The sequence below is a fragment of the Venturia canescens genome, chromosome 4, assembly GCF_019457755.1.
Source record: "Venturia canescens isolate UGA chromosome 4, ASM1945775v1, whole genome shotgun sequence".
NCBI classification, from domain to species: domain Eukaryota; kingdom Metazoa; phylum Arthropoda; class Insecta; order Hymenoptera; family Ichneumonidae; genus Venturia; species Venturia canescens.
The window spans coordinates 9,533,971-9,550,678 of NC_057424.1; the positions used below are offsets into that span (position 1 = coordinate 9,533,971).

A 16,708-nucleotide genomic window follows, 5' to 3' on the forward strand; every position below is an offset into this window, starting at 1 on the left:
GTCTCGCTCTTTCTCTACCCTCGGAACGCTCCGTGTCTGCCTCGTACACGGCGCTACTACTGATGCTCTCGTACTCGCCAGTTTCTCCGCCACCTGATACCCCCTCTGCATTTGCGAGACCTCGTTTTTCCCCCTTTTTGCTAAACTCATTTTTTCTTTTCTTCTCTCTCCTATCCTCGTCGTCCATCCCCTTCGATCTATGTGCATACGGAGGCAACGCGACGATCATCGAATCCCTCGAGTACGTCCGAGCTCCGGCGTCAGTGACGTCAGTATCTGCGGCTTCGATTTCGGGCTTTTTCTCCGAGCCGAAAAAACAGAGACCGCACCGATTTTATCCCTCCGCGTGCGGCTCGCGCGCCAGATATGTTCCAAGGGCGCGACGGATCCACACGGCAAAAACGCTTCGCTCGAACCCAACTTTATGGCAAATCCGCGGGGGGTCATCGACGAGAGATACGAAACCGCGGTCAGCGAACGAGCCTGCATCCTGCCTACGCTTCTGTCTTTTGCTCTCGACACTCGATACCAAATTTATCGTCCCGCGCATGAAAGTTCGATAGAGAAGATGAGCTTCGAACGAAAAAAAGCTTTTTTCCTGAAAAATTGGGCGATTTTTGTCGTTCGGGCATTGGTGACGCGCCTCGATGACGGTAATTAGAAATAGTCAGTTCTGATCGCGCCTTTTTTGGAAAATATGAAAAAACTGTGCTCGCAGGACAACAATTTTAGTGGTAACTACCCAAAAGGCATAATTCGCTACAAAATTGTTAACTCTTCGTTGTACTCGAGCAACATTCCTATCATTTACGAAAGACGTTATTCACACACGAGTGAAATTTTTACACCGGAGAGTTCTTCGAGCAAATAAAGCTGAAAGCGAAGCTTCCAAGACTCGACAAAAGCCGGTCGAAGCGACTTTGCTGCATAATTCTCTTCGTTTTCAGAGGGAAGGAAACGATCGAGGAGGATCGTACGATGGAATAATAGTCTCTGGACGCAATCAGCCGGAGCTGCGACCAGTCTCAATGGGAAAAAGGGGGGCGGGAGAAGAGTCGCGGAAAGGGGCCGCACGGCGCCCTCGTGCGCGATGCACGCAGGAACAGTGTTTACCTGGAAGCGTTTTATCTATGCGTAAAAACACTAATATATTTTCGATACGCGATTATTTCGAAGAAAAATGTGTCCGACGCCGTCCGTCGATTAATTTCCGTCATTTGATGTCATTTGAATAAGACGATATCCGCAGGTTTTGGAATTCGGTAGAAAAAATTCTACGCGAAAGGGTAGCGGGTACACGCAGTGACGCATACGAGAATAAAAGTGGAAGAGTATGGATGCGAACGAGTAGTACTTCCGTCAGAACGCTTCTCTCGCGCCCTCTTCCGCCTCCGCCCACCACGGGAAGCCCTCTCGCGGCGTGAGGACGATGAAAAATTACCCAGAAGCATCGTCGACGAGGGAGTAGTAGCGGCAGTGGAGCGCAGTGCCGTTTTTTTCGTTCTCCGCATCTCTCGCTTTTTCTATCTTTTCTCTTTTCTATCGTCGGGGATTTTTACGTCAGGCGAAAGGGGTTCGCGGGCGGGGAGTCAAAGGAAAAGGAGGAGGGCAGCACCGAGAGTCCTCTACGGGAGCACGACGTCGTCTGGCGTGTGGAGTCCGCGTGCCTGACAGACAGCTGCACCGGAGCCCTGATATATCGACCGGACCGCGCACCCGCCGCCTCCTCCTCGCTTTCCTAACCATCCACTCCCCCTCCCGGCGTGTGTTGGTACTATATTTTTTCCTCCACACCCATATAGAGATATCCACGCGTGTTTTCTTACTTTTTCTATTTTTCTCTGGATCCTTTTTCTCGTGGTAGCCAGCAGCACACGCGAGACGCGATCGTCGACTATTATACACCTGCACACACCGATACGCACCCCTAACCTTTCCTTCCCTCTCTCCCTCCAGTTTTTTCGACCTCTCTTCCTCGCTCTCCTATTTCCCTCCCTCGTTTTTTTCTCTCTCCCCCCCCCCCCCTCCTCCCGCAGTAGATGAAGAGGTGGACTGCCTCTCTCGTGTGTACGGAAAAAGAGTGCGCGCGAGAGGGTGAAGAACCGAGAGGAAAAGGGGCCTCGAAAAAAGCGAAAGAAAGAGGAACCGTAGCGTCGGAGGGAGAAGAGGAAAAAGGAAAGCCGACGCGAGAAGCGAGGGTGGGCTGCACACGGGCTCGGTCTCTCTACACTCCCGGTAAAACCACCACCACCCCCTCCCCATCCTCCTCCGATTCCCTCCTCGCACACCACGCTCTTTTATATATTCTACACTTTTTTGCGCGAACCTTCCTGAACCTTCCTCTCTTCTGGGTGCTCGCACGCGTTCGTGAGGCACATACAAACGTACAGGGACGAGGATGGGACACTATGAAACTCCTCGAAACCAGCACCACCACCAGAATGTTTATCCCAGTCATCGACAAACTTTCGAGAAGAGATTTCAAACGTTCAGAGACTTTTTATTTACAGAAATGATTCTTCATCGAAAAGATTCGTTCGGAGGTCGTATGTCGCTCGAGACCAATGAACAACCCCCGCTGGTTCCGGGCTCGAATTTAGTGAAGAATTTTCAATTCAGGGTCGGAAATTTTGAACGGAAACGATGACAGAGACATTTGACGGTTTCTCAAATTCCGAATCTACGCTTGAGTCTGACGAGCTTAATTTCGCTAAAATTTGTTCTGGCCATACGAACATTTTGTTAGTTGAGAAATGTTGTACAATTAAGGAAGATCGTGCGTTACTTGTGATTGAAAAGAGCAATCGAACCTTTTTGCTCTTCTCATGATTAAAGCAACGATTCAAATTTATTCTCGCCATTATTAAAATTATGTTCAACTTATTTTTTAAGATTGATCTATTTTTAATATTATGATAGCGGATGAAACACTTTCGCAGTCAGATCGTCAAGCAAACTTCGTGACAAAAGCCATTTTCTATTTATACGCGTATTTTATTTTATTTTATTTTTTTATTTTTATATTTTATTTTATTTTAAACCAGCTGGCTCATGTTGTTGTCAAACCTTTCACCGTTTGTGTCATTATCACTCGTTAACCTCAATTAAATGTTTATCTTTTTCCATTCCCAAGTGATTTTCAGGGCATCATTGATATCTAAGAACATATTTACTTATTCTCGTTTTGGGCTCTTTAAAGTTGAGAGGATCGTATTTCATGAAATCCAAATGGTCGCACAGGAAGCGTGCCTGGCATAAGAGCCTATGTATAACCCTTAAAAAAACGTGATTTTCGTCAATTGTTTTCTCGACGCGGTGTGTTTTTTTTTAATTTCAACTCTCAAAGTTGGGATTTTCGATTTCCATTAGTCGCTCAATCTCAAAACAAATCTCTCATCGATTCCTTATCCGACAAGAAACGCCGACCCTGTCGACGGGATTTTTTGTAATTCGGGAATTCCTCTCGAGGAGTTCGTCCGAAGAAGTAGTCAAAATGAGGATTAAAGAAATTTGCAAGCAGGCCCGGAATTGATTTGTTTTCTGCTCTGTCTCCGACTCTATTCAGATTTGATTTACGTCCAAATGTATCCACGTACAACCATATCGAAATATACGGTTAATCGACACATTTTTTTGAGAGTATTTGCCCTCAAGACTGTATAGAGGAACGTGCACAGATGTGCAAAGAGACGAATGCGAGTACGGTCGCCCATGGGCACCATCCAAAGCCTCCTGGCGCGGTCGGAGGACCGAAAAATATCAACGCGCGTACACCCCGGTGGATATAATTCGCTCTTTGTACATACGTGTTTCGCGCGAGCGGAGGTACAACAAAAAATTCGGCCCCAGGAAAAGAGGGTGCATGGACCGAGGAAGCGTCGTTTTTTTCATCCTTTTTCGCTGACGTTTTTTATCCTCGTTTTTTCAGGCTGTGCGTGGAGGAGTGGCGTGGGTGACGGTAAGGGGATGCCACGCTCGAGAAAGGTTACCGACTCGATGCACGATGCGCTTCCAAAGAAGAGGCCGAGAGAGGGGCAGTGAACGCCGGACGGCCTGAGGGCGCCGGCTTTCCAGAATTTATTATGTCCCTGGACGAGTGGCCCTCGGAAAAATAACCGTAGACCAAAGACCCTCCCTTTCTTCTTCCTATTTTCACTTTTTTCTTTGTTTATCATTATTTCATCAATCAGCCGTTCGTTGCTCGAGTCGTTTCTTCCTGGCTCGAAAAATTATTGATTTCATGGATCAGAGCTTTCTCTGCGTTGACAAACGGAGCTTTCACCCGGTGACAGAAACATTGCATTTTTACTTTTACACTTTGGCGAACGATCATTTCGTCACATTTCTCACAAACACACGGAGAGAAAAAAATAGTAAGAATTACCATGCCGCCACACTGTTAGAGGGTTCTGTATCGCCCATTTTGGAGACTTTTACCAAAAACGTTGTAATTTTCGTGTAGTCTCTAAATTAAAATCTCTCGATTGCTTATTTTGCAGTTGAACGTAGTCAAATTCCAAGAGCTCGGGCATAAGTATCGCCGATCCGCCGAAATGTTTGAAAATTTACTATGATACGTAACAGAAATTATAATTTTGACGTTACACATCAATTTTCATCGAGTTCTCGCTTCACTAAAAATTTTATTTCCTCGTAAGAATTAATATTACGTTCTAAAACCCCACTTCTGTGGCACCACACAGTGGTCTTTGCTGGAATTTTCTCTCCGTGCAGGAAACTCATCACCGATTTCATCAACTAATATTATTATAAATGCGAAAGTGTGTTTGTTTGTTTTAGTCCTGCTCGGTGTCCGATTCCTTCTGACAAAGTTTTTCAAATTACGACGCGAGCGAAGCCGCGGGTGGAAGCTAGTAAAATATAAATAAATAAACCCAATTGTTGGTTTAACAAATTTTCAAAAGTTTGGTTAAAAAATGTTTCCAAGCTCGGGTCGATTCGATTTTCCCGAAAATTTATCAATGCGACCGCCATTTCAATTGCTTCGTCAAAAGTCAGAAGCACAGCGAAACTAACGAATCTTCCACTTCGCGAGTGAAATTCATGAAAACTGTTTTGTCAATGACACCCAAATGTAAAAGATTCTTTTTAGACCCGAGCAAAAGTCAGAAAAAAATAACATTATCGATATTTTGCGTTGAATGCGAAAATGAAATTTTCCATTAAAGTGTCAATACGTTTCGGAAAAGTGTCGAGCTTGACCTACCGCAGCAGCCCCGTCAAGAGACGCCCCATTATTTTGAAAACTTTAAATAAGCTATAGATGATGGATTTATATATTATTTTATTAGTATTACGAAAGTCCATGATTTTTCATGTGTGTGTCGCGACGATTTATGGAACATAATTTATTATGAAGTTTTTTAATGTCATTCCGATTTGACTCACATCGTCCAATCAGCCATACTCCTAATACTTATGGCAACGCTGTCTCGTTTGCTTACCATTTACCATCGCTTCGTGCGAGGAGGTTATGTTCGACCATGGATCGACGCAGTCAAAACAAATTCATTTTTCACAGCATTCTGTTTCTCGGACGAGAACCCTCAATTCCACTATTCAATGAAAACAGTTTGACAGTTCACATAATATTCGAATCCGTTCCGTAAATCGAAAATTTTTATTTTTATTGTTCGGCAAACCTCGTGTTTTTTTTTTTATTCAAAATTGATCCTTGTCATTTTTTTAACATTTGAGGATTTTTTTCAAAAACATATCTAACGGAAAATGTTCGTGGCTCAATCTCTGTTGGAGCGCGGTCTCCATAAGCTGTGTGTTAAATTTCTTGATATTATCGATTATTTATCGTTATAAAGTCGATGATGGGCCGGAAAGTTTCGCAGGCATTTTCCTGTGCGGTTTAACTGTCAAGTAAAAAATATCACGTTCGGTCAATCTTAAAACGACGTTCACTCGTTTGAGGACTCGACGAATTCTTCGTCGTAGGCAAGAGAAAAGCTCTTCATCGGTCGATCAGAAACTCAAACGAATGTCAAGCGGAGTAGCGGAAACCCATCGGAAATCTTACGCGAGTTTATCTTCGTAATTTTGTTTTTTACCTTTCTCGAGAAATCCGCAAAGGGAAAAAGTTTGTCCCTGTTTCTAGGAGTAGGTTTGAGTGTTTGCAACTCGAGAACTACTGAAGCGGTTTATTCCATGGAAATTTTCACGAATTATTTCTTTGGATTAATTTTTTTTTTCAAGATTTTGTATCAACAAGTTTTTTCGATCGAACGTAAACTTTGAGAATTTAATAAAAAATAAAAGTTGAAAACGACACACAAACCAGGCGGTTTGAACTTGAAGAGAATCTTTGAAAGCAAAAGTCTCAGCTACTTTTATGGCGCGGCCAAAATATGGAAGATTCGTTGACAAACTTTCTCCTAATTACTTGTTCCGACGTATTTTTAAAAAAAATGAAAAATGAGTTATTGAAATTGACCCGATTTACTGTCACCGATTGGCTGTCAAGTGGTTAGAACCCCTTAAAACGAAATTTTCAAAGAAAGCGTTGCAAACGACTGAAAATCTCGTCACCGTCAGAATATTTTTTCAACAAACGTCATCGAGCCAGAATTTCAATAATTCAACGTCGATTAAAAAAATCGAACTTTTTACGAGTTATCTTCGACACAAAACTTTGTTATAATTTCACTGCAGCAGTTTGAGGGTTTAAAACAGAGGCGAGCACTGCCGAGCAGTGTCTGAAGAAGTGAAAACTTTGACGTGGCGCAAGACTCGCGTCCGAACACGGAAAGTTAATAGCTTAATCCGCGAGAGCGATTCCCAATAAATTAATTCATTTTCCTCATTAAATAGGAACGTTGGAACGATGCAAAGATTAAAAACGATGCGAATAGGGTCGACGTTTGTTTGTGCTCATAAGTACGCATCGAGTAATAATAATAACAACGATCATAATAATGGAAATCGGCGTATTCTCATGTCCATTGCAGGTCGTAAACGAAAGAGGCGTGTTACCGAGGCTAACGCTCGTAGCGCCTCGTATAAAGTTGAGGTAAAGCTCTTATCGTTCTCAATAGAGCGACCATACATATGCAATAAAGATAATGTTTACAGAGTTCGCGAACGAACCCTCGTGCGGCCTTATGACCGTGTCATTTGCGATATTTGTTTATAAATATGCTAATTCTATTTACAAACATAATATATTTATACACGTATGATGCAAAAATAAAAGATTGCAAAAGATTCGAAAAAGGATATTAAAGTCTATAAAGATGGACTCCCACAGGCGGGCCTCACGCGCAATACTAAGTTTTGCAACGATTCAAGAACAATCACGAGATGATGAAGAGACGCGGCGGCGTCTCGACAACGGAGCGAGGAAAAAAAAACGAAAAAAAAATGGCGACTTACCGTTCGCCCACCGCGCGGAAAGCTCCCCTGTACATCGCGCGCATCGGTCGTGAAATCGTCTCTGCGGGAGGACTTTTTGTTCTTCGATCACGGGTAAACGAAGATGTGGAAACAATGTTCATATGTATGGTATACGGCCACCTGGTGTTTACGCTACACGCTATCCGATGGGAAATTAAGAATCAAAGAAAAATTATGGTTTTTTTCGTATTGGGATTATTCGCGGGCTACTTGTGCTGTTGAACGAAAGTGCGGCGTTTAGAAAAACATATCTCGACTCCAACACCGATGCGCCATTTGCAAATCGCAATGACAAGCTCGCGACACACACGTGAGAGAACTCGGCGCATGCGTCTTTGTGTGATAAGGAGAAGACATCGCGTACGGTGCTGCCGTTACGCGGGAACTATGAATCAACGAAACTGGCCAAACTAAAAAAAAGTTTCACTGTCGAGAGAGAAATAAATATTTTCCATTGAAACACATCGCATGTGGGGTATATTCAAGGATTAATTATATGCATAAGTGCTTTTCTCGGATGGATAAAATAGTCGAAAATACATCGAAAACCTTGGACCGCCGATATATCGGATTTCTGGTCCTCTAGAGGTTAAGTAACCTCAAACTATGAGCATCATTATTTCGCAAAAACGACATGAATCTTTGTTGCACAGTTTAAATTGATCCTCAGCATGATTAAAATTATATTGATTCAAAATATAATTGCTCAGACACAACTGTCAAAATTTCAGTCAATAACGACAATAATTAAATATTATTTATCCACTCAGTCATAGCGACATAAAACAAGTAATGAAACAAATATTTTCCTTTCTATATGAAGATTTATTATGTACAACATGCCTAATAATTGTTTTTACGCAGGACATCGGACTTCCACTTTCTTGATTTGGCCATACATTACGTAATATGTTACAAGAAGAAGATAATAGTATCGCGATCAGAGGATTTCGGAGTAAATAAGGAACTGACCTCTCAATTAGCGTCGTATTTATATTACATGTATAATAAGTTCCTCGTATATTCGTTTTAAATATCGTTTTTATTCGTTTTTTCTTTTTATGTTACTTTTTTCTTCTCATTAATAACGTGTCTTTCTAATTGGACAACGTCTTTGGCATGACATTAGAAGATGTGGTGACAAAAGCGGCAGTAAAGCATCATCATGTAACGATGGATGTGTTATTTAAATAATTTCGTAATCGTTACGAAGGAAAGATAATAATTAAAATGCTGAAAGAAATAATCATGAGTAAGAATTGATGAAATTTTTGGACGATTTAACAAAAAAACAATGGCAAACATTGACAAACTGCGATTAAAGTCCAGCGTATGTTTTTATCACCTCGTAATCAAATTTTTTACGCTTTTTCCCTGTATTGCAATTTTCCTCTGCGGGGTATTCAACTTAAAGGATATTACTCAAAGCGTGTCTACGCGTTATACGAGAAATCGACACTTGTGTAACGCAAAAATATATTTTTATTCTCAATAAAACTATCGCCAAATATTATTCTTCTTCGTGATCGAAAATTTTCATGAAATTATCGTTTTCGTCGAATAAACTCTTCCTCTGATTTTATCGTTTGTTTCTAGATCGAATGAAATCCTCTTTAAAAACAAATGTCATCTCATTGATGCCTAAATCAGACATTTTTTTGTTCACGTTACTTTTCATGCCAAGCTTATGCTGGTTCTGATTTTCATGTACTCCCTCCCCCCCCCTCCCCGCCCCTCCTGTCGTCTTCGGGTTAACTCTTTATTATAATATCGTTAATATCGATAAAACCGATAGAAAATAATAAACGAAATTGCATTTAAAAGTCCATTATGATCGTGTCTTCGAAACCTCGTATACAAACCATCCAATCGCTCAAGCACACACGTCGATAAACATTATTTTTTTCTTTCGTTCTCATTGTTTTATCATTCTCCTTGACTACATGTGGTAACTCGTCGTTTACGTCCTATCTCGTAAATACGATCAGCAAAATAGTAATATAATCTCTATCTCATTTGTTCAAGGTATTTTGTTGCTCGTTTTCGTTATTGTTTTATTTCTCTAATAACGTAATCGACTAAAAATACGAAATTTGAAAAAATAATTTTATCACAAAACTGCACTCGGTGATTTTCCCATAATCTATCATTGCAATATCGAATAATTGACACAACAAATATCTATGCGGGGAAGCAAAAGAGCAGGTTACTTCTTGTACGGTTTATAAGTCCGGAGATCGATCGGTTTTGTTGTTGTTTGTTTTCGTGTTTGATTCCATTACTTTTTTGTTTCCTCTTTTTTTACGAGATATTCATTCGCTTTTTGTTTTTATTCGTTTATAGCAAACCAGTCATTCTATCTTTTAGCTCAAGAGTACTTGACTATAAATTCGTCTCGTACATTTTATCGCCCAACGACATAATTGGCCTATTGGCTAAACAACCTTTGCTCACACCGTGTTTTCTAAACACAAACATAAAATATCATAACATTGTATCCAAAAGGTATGTAACAGTGTTTAACGAGAGTTCACTTTTTATTACTCTTTTTTCTTTTTCCTTCCACATATACGCATATTATTTACGAGCGCAAATTCGATTTTATAGACTATGAAACAACCAAAAAATTATTATAAAAAAAGAAAAAAAAATATTGAAAATTTATAGCCAAGTTATTTTACACAAATCACATTGTTCGTCGCATCTCATGGATCCGGACACGTTTGCAATGGTCCAAAGTGAAACAGACGTGTTACGTTATAAAATCATGTACGTTAAAACGACGCCTTCTACAAAGTTTCATTCAAGTTATACTTCGTTGAAAATAAATATTTGTTGTACGTTGGAAATAACGGAATTTAAAAGAAATAATAATCACGTACACTCTATTATTATTCAACAATATTAATGATTTGCAAAATATTTGTAATTCTCGATTATCAACTCGATAAGGCTACCTCGTTCACTTTATTCTCCCTTCGTCCCTTTCCTTTCGCTTTATTCACTTAAAATCACATCCCTCAGCACATTCATTCTTCAACCTTTATGCACTTTCCTCGAGGAATGTATCGGCCTGCAACGAAGATCTGGTTATACTAGAAAATATAGCAATCATTATTGTTTCCTGTTTTTTTCACACTCATTATTAGTCTGTAAAAAGTGTTATGTTAAGCATTCATCTCATTCTCGTTCGTTTTTAATTGTTTTAACACTGTACTTAAGTGAACGATGAAAATGACTACTTTATCCCCTGTATAATTTTCTCTTTGTCACCCATCATCATTTTTCGTTTATCTGCTTTTGTTTTTTTCTCGTTTTCTTTTTCTTACAAAACATATTTGCCATTATTGTAGCGACGACCGAGGAGATTTGACGTACCGTGGACATTGTTTCGAACAAGAGATTTATTTATCAAAAATATAGGCTCGACACGAACAAAAGATTAGACGATTTTCGTCATCAGGCATTTGAAGATTCACCCGATTAATTCTAATTTCTAATATTTTACATAAATATGTATCTTTCGACAATATAATTTTTAATTTAAGAAAAAAAAACAAAAAAATCTATACACGGGTACATTAACATAAAAAAATGCATCAAACAATCCCGAATCGCGTCGATTTTCTTTTCCAATTTCAACCAGTCGTAATATATGGCAATGAAACGAAAAAAAAAGCGTCAACAAACGGTGTAGTGCTTTAAAATCGAAAGACATAAATACAAAAGTCGAAAGTTGCGACGTTGCGTGTCCTCCTCCATTTTCTCACATTTCTTAAGTTGTTAAAAAAAAAAAACAAATGCGTGAAAAATATGACCGGGTAAAGTTCAAAGTTCAATATGACACCGGAAAAGAAAAACATGTTTTCTTCAAAAATTCTACATCGTATAAAATAGAAAAATCTATTCTTACGTTGTTGTTTTCGAAACTCCCAGAACTGCATAAAATAACGGTTAACATTACTTTAGAATTAGCGGAAAATTGGACACTGACTACTTTGATTTTTTTTCTAATAATTCCTAATCTAAGTTTTTATCGAATCAGAATAACCGAAAATATCAAGAAACCATTGTATCAGTACGAAAGAAAATTATTGGCGGAGGAAATGAATCACAGCAAATCAAGGGACTATTCTAAGTTGTATAAAAAAAAAAAAATCAGCTCGTAGTCTTGCGTAGTCGATGTTCAATTTTTCACTACCATTCACACACGCACACACAATTAATGTTTGAAAATAAGTTCAAAACTATAACGTGAGACACAGTTTAGAACATTTTGAACTCTCAGATATTCCGAAGAAAACAAAACTTCTTTCGTAACGACAGTGTATCAAATCTCCACGATTCTTGTCGAGTAGTATCCTTTTTTCTATCATAGAATCAACATTTTTTCTTCCTTCTTTATGACTCCTCGTCACCTATCGATTATTACTTTTTGTTTAAAGAAGCACAGAACACCAGTATAATAAGCATGATAGACTATTCCAAATCACCTGGCGAATTCTTCGTGCTCAAGAGACACGCTGGTTCGTGTGTCTATGTATTTATGTGTGTGTGTGTGTACAAGTCGTAGTTTAACTTGGATATTAGATTATGGACAAGAATGTTCAGGATAATATACATAGATAACATTGTTTTCTCTTGTTTCTCGATCCGGCCCGCTCGGGCGCGATGAAAATGCTTTTGACTGCATTAATTTATGTATGTGTTTATTTATATTTATATATATTCGTTTAAAACTATCATATTAGAGCTCAAACTCCATCATTCCCTTTAGTGTTTTTAGGTACTTTAGATGCTATTTAGGTACAAATATTTTATCATCTATTGTTGCTGGTTCTTCATATTTTTTCTCATTTGTTTCTTTCGTCATAATCATCGTAAAACGAATAATAAAACGAAAAGTGTACGAAATGTGACTTATGTCGTCGTGTCCTCATGCGTGCCTCCGTCCTGCTCCAAACGGGAAGAACCGCAAACACGACATTTGCAGCACACGATACAAGGAGCCGCGAGTAATAACAGAGGCGAAGCGACCAATAGCAGCAGCCCGAAGCCGGCGAATATTCCGATTACTTGTGTTCTGTGCCATATCACAGACGCCCTCGAATGACCCAATTTGTTTTTACACGGACCTTTGTCATAATGCCGCAACAAAAAATCGTCCTGCAAAATAATCGATTTATACATCATTTTTTCAAAAAGTATGGGCAAAGTTCATGTTCGTTAGATTAATAACGAAGCGATTTTTCCGATTACTTAATTTTTTTATTTCTACCATTAACTAATAAGTGAATGTCGAAATCCTTTTTGTCATTCACGCGTTGAAAAAAAATTAGCTCGTCAAAGATCAACTAAAAAAAAAACTCTACTAAAAGTATGTCTGGTCAAACGAGTCTGAACTTTTAATGATTTAATGTTCGTAGAGTTTGTTCACTAGTCATTTTTAGCAGATTTTTCACGGACGTTACAACTCCTTCGTCAAAATGATTCCCTTTGGATTTTTCTATGATTACGTACTTCTAGTCAAATTTCAGAAAGTTCAAGGGATGATCCAGAATTGAACATGTCCACAATTTTCTAAACAATTCCATTATTAATTCGGTAAATACTATTATAGCTCTGAGCGTACGTTTTCCAAGTTTTCATTTCCAATGACCTTTCAAAAAGCTTAAGGAGGTCATCCCGTGTGGCAGCGAATCAAATTTTGTAGAAAAAAAATATGCTGCGAGATGACAATCTACAATCAACCTACATCCTGTGAGATGACAAATATTTTCAACTTCAATAATGCAATGATGGAAACGGCTCATGTCATTTGTTTATAACCAAATGAAAACGAAATTTCTTTGGTTGACAGTGAAAATATTTTTTTCAAGAGATGACAAAATAAATGTAATTTTTTCAACTCTACCGTCCAAAAATATTCATAGCAAACATTTGATTTGTTAGCACTAATTGCGAGCTCAACATTTTGCACAAAAACTCACATCTAAAGAGGCCAAGCAATACCAGCAAAACACGTGTTTGCATCTTTTGCACATCATTTGAGCGCAACCTTCGTCTTTTTCGATAGGCACTGAACACATTGGACAACATTTTATATGATCATTGTCAAACGGTATGCCAAGTGGGAAGTTTGGACAAGGGCCGTTGTGCCATGGTTCACGACAGACCGAACAAAAGTCTGTTGAACAATTTGGACAGTGAACTGGCCCAGGTGATACACCTCCGCTACCACCACTAGTTACTGAACAGATTGTTTCGCAGCCAGCTCGAGGACACCAGGCTCGTTCTTTGTCCATCGATACATCTGTAAAATAAATTAAATACAATTTTTTATGCACAAAACTTTTACGTCACATTTTATTCGCCTTGTACAAGACTTTCGTTCAACAAGAATTACTTTATCCCAAATTTCTAATTTCCCAAAAATATTTTTACTCGCAACGTTACCCTCCAAAATTGATTCTCAAAAAATGTTAAAAGTTTTTGACGCTAAAAAATTACGACTTTCAAATATCTGAGCCTCTTAAAAAATTATAAATTATCATACTTCTTGATTGCTACTGACCTCTGTTCAAACGGAACTTGTGATGTTTTTCCATCAATTCTGGACTGACGAGGGTAGCAATCTCCTTTAAGGATAACACACTTGCCCAATCGCACTGGGCATCGGGGCAACTTATCTCATAAGCACCCTCTTCAATTTCAAATTCTACATAATCTTTCATACACTAGAACATGAAAAGGAAGAACAATATTTATTGATACAGTCATTCAGCTATGATATCAAAGTTAACATTGAAAGCATAAAATAAGAATACATTTCAAGTTATTGATAGAATTATTTTTTGTCTCTCAGCTATACTTCTGATCAACGTTCATGCAGGGTTTCCGAGTACCAACCAAAGAAAGCGTTTGATGATGCAGTAGAGATTCATAGCAGATCTTAAGAATTAATATTAAAAAGATTAAAAAGAGGTTAAATTTTTTTGTTTTCCCACATGCAGATGGGACAAAAAATAATGGTATAAAAAATATATGTTGTATAACTATTAATTTCGATTTTGTTCATTTGGAAATTATATTGATGATTGAATTTGGAATGACATTTTTTATTGACTAACAAACAATTCATTTCTCATGGATCATATAAATACTGTTGAAATGCATTGGTTATTTTTCCAAATATTCATAGTTTCTCAATATTTTTCATTGCAAATGACGATTCAACATTAGTGCCTACATTAAAATTAAAAACACGTTTTGTGCCATTCATTTTCTAGGCCAAATTTCTTGAATCTGCTAATCTGGTCCATAGTTAGTCATTTACCAAGTTCTCAAACACAATAATTTCAATTGATTAATAATTTCTTACAGTTGAATAGATTAAGAAAAAAAACTGTTCGGATATTCTCAATTTTTTGTCCCTAAGAATGAGCAAAGTGTATCAGGATTAACATGCGAAGTTACAAAGTCTATTTAATCAAGAATTTTCAGATAGAAATGCTGTGTTAAGTGTTCTGACAAGAAAGAACCAAATGGAAATTAAGACGTGGATTAACAATGATAAATAGCAGAGAAGGAAAAATGAAAAAGGATGTATGAAAAAAAGAAGATGCGAAATAAGATTTGAATGATAAAAAAAATAAGAGGTTGCAAAGATGTAGTTAAAGAGATGTTGAAGAAAAGCGAAAGGCTCACGTCTTTGCAATAGAAGCAGCCGCAGCCTTCAATTCTGAATATTTTTGAAAGAGAAACATCTGCGAGGCAGAGTTTGCAGAGAAATTGTCCAGTCGTTTGTTGAGATGAGGCAGGGACGAAATTGCCAGCGGCAAGGCTATATCTGGAGCTGGAAGCAAGGGACAGAAGACTGGAGCATCGGGAACAAACTCTGCTCCGATTGATCGGTCTACTTTCAAGGGCCAAAGTGCTAAGTCCAACAGCAGTTTCACACTTTCTGAGAGCGCCAGGTCCAAGACTGAGCCAACTGCCCTTTCCTGCTTCTAAACTAGCACTGCTTTCAGGCCTTAGGAGAGGAGCGTCGGCTCCTTTGCTTGAAACACTCCTCTCCGCCAAGCTTAAATTGATGGCGCTGGTCTCTTTTCTTAAAATGGGCAATTTGATGCCAGCCAATTTGTTACTTTTAGTTTCATTGTTTTTTTTCTGGCTTGTTGAGTTGTTCTTAGCGGGTTGATTGACAGTAGTCACAGAACTGGTAGCAGTGCCCATATCCATTGGGTTTGCTCGTCGTACGACGAGCAGATGTAGGCTAGGCATCCCCTGATTACCAAAAAGTAGATATTTTGTTTCTCTACCCTCGCAGCCCTTTTTCCAATCTTAACATCTCCGTTTTCCTACAGTCTTTCGCATGAGCGACGAAAATAAACAAAGAAATGAAGAAAAAAAAACACCAAATAAACGATGAGAAATCACTCGTTAGTTTTGAATCGTCGTGGATAGAACCTTCGATCGTGTACAGATTGAGAATTGGTACACAAACACTTTGCCACTAAAATATTCTTTCCTTTAAAAAAAAAATTTTTAAATACCACTCGCAAAGTGCACTCGTTTTAAGTGCGAAAAAAAAACACCACAGCACATACAAATTCACATACACACTTAGTGAGATCGCCCAAAAGTTTCGCGCAAAGATCCTCGCTGCTATATCCACTGTATAAATCCGCAGTGCACTGTTTTCTCGGCGAAGAAAGCAATAAAAACAAAAAAGTCGATTTGAATTTTTGCAAAAACAATGACGATGACGGAAGCGTCGCGGATTTGTAATGTATGTTAAGTGTGTGTCTGTTTTTCTCCGTGTCTCCACATATATGTACACGTACCCGTACGCATATATATTCATGTATTTGTAGATATTGCGTGTGTATATAAAAATATATACATATACGTATATATTGCGAATGCAGTTGTGTATCGAAGGGGCTTTAGCGCCAGACGTGACGATTAATCGTTGTGTTATGAACGACAAAGATAGATAATAAATTTTGCGGCGTTCGAAAAAAATACGATCATACGAACACACACATGTATATCATATACGTATAAAGTACTTTTTTTCTTTCTTTATGTGTACATCGTCGCTGTTTCAACCGATCGTACATCTTTTTCACTCATTACTTTAATGCTCGCGATATTCGTCATCATCTAGCACTATTTGTCGGGGTTGAACACCGTGTCACCGTGTATATGTTTCGGTTTTTCTCCATCAACAGTCTTCAATGCTTGACATAGTTGGCACCGCGCACTCATAACTGTGCGCACT

General features: G+C 38.7%; 2 protein-coding genes across 2 annotated transcripts in view; both read right to left on the reverse strand.

Annotated features, from left to right (window-relative positions):
• The window catches only part of LOC122409556 (zinc finger protein 768-like), a 106,737-nt gene extending 99,052 nt beyond the window's left edge, over positions 1 to 7,685 (reverse strand). The window contains exon 1 of the mRNA XM_043417225.1: positions 7,402 to 7,685. The gene's annotated coding sequence lies outside the window, so the exon portion shown is untranslated. The remainder of the gene's footprint in view (positions 1 to 7,401) is intronic.
• A 541-nt stretch (positions 7,686 to 8,226) lies between these two features.
• Positions 8,227 to 16,157, reverse strand: LOC122409558 (probable E3 ubiquitin-protein ligase RNF144A). The gene is made up of 5 exons (XM_043417228.1): positions 16,044 to 16,157; positions 15,130 to 15,952; positions 13,997 to 14,159; positions 13,413 to 13,735; positions 8,227 to 12,588 (listed from the first exon to the last, which is right to left on the reverse strand). The coding sequence occupies exons 2-5, from the start codon at positions 15,703 to 15,705 to the stop codon at positions 12,343 to 12,345; spliced, it is 1,308 nt and encodes a 435-aa protein (XP_043273163.1). The 5' UTR covers positions 15,706 to 15,952; positions 16,044 to 16,157; the 3' UTR covers positions 8,227 to 12,342.
• Positions 16,158 to 16,708: the final 551 nt, after the last annotated feature.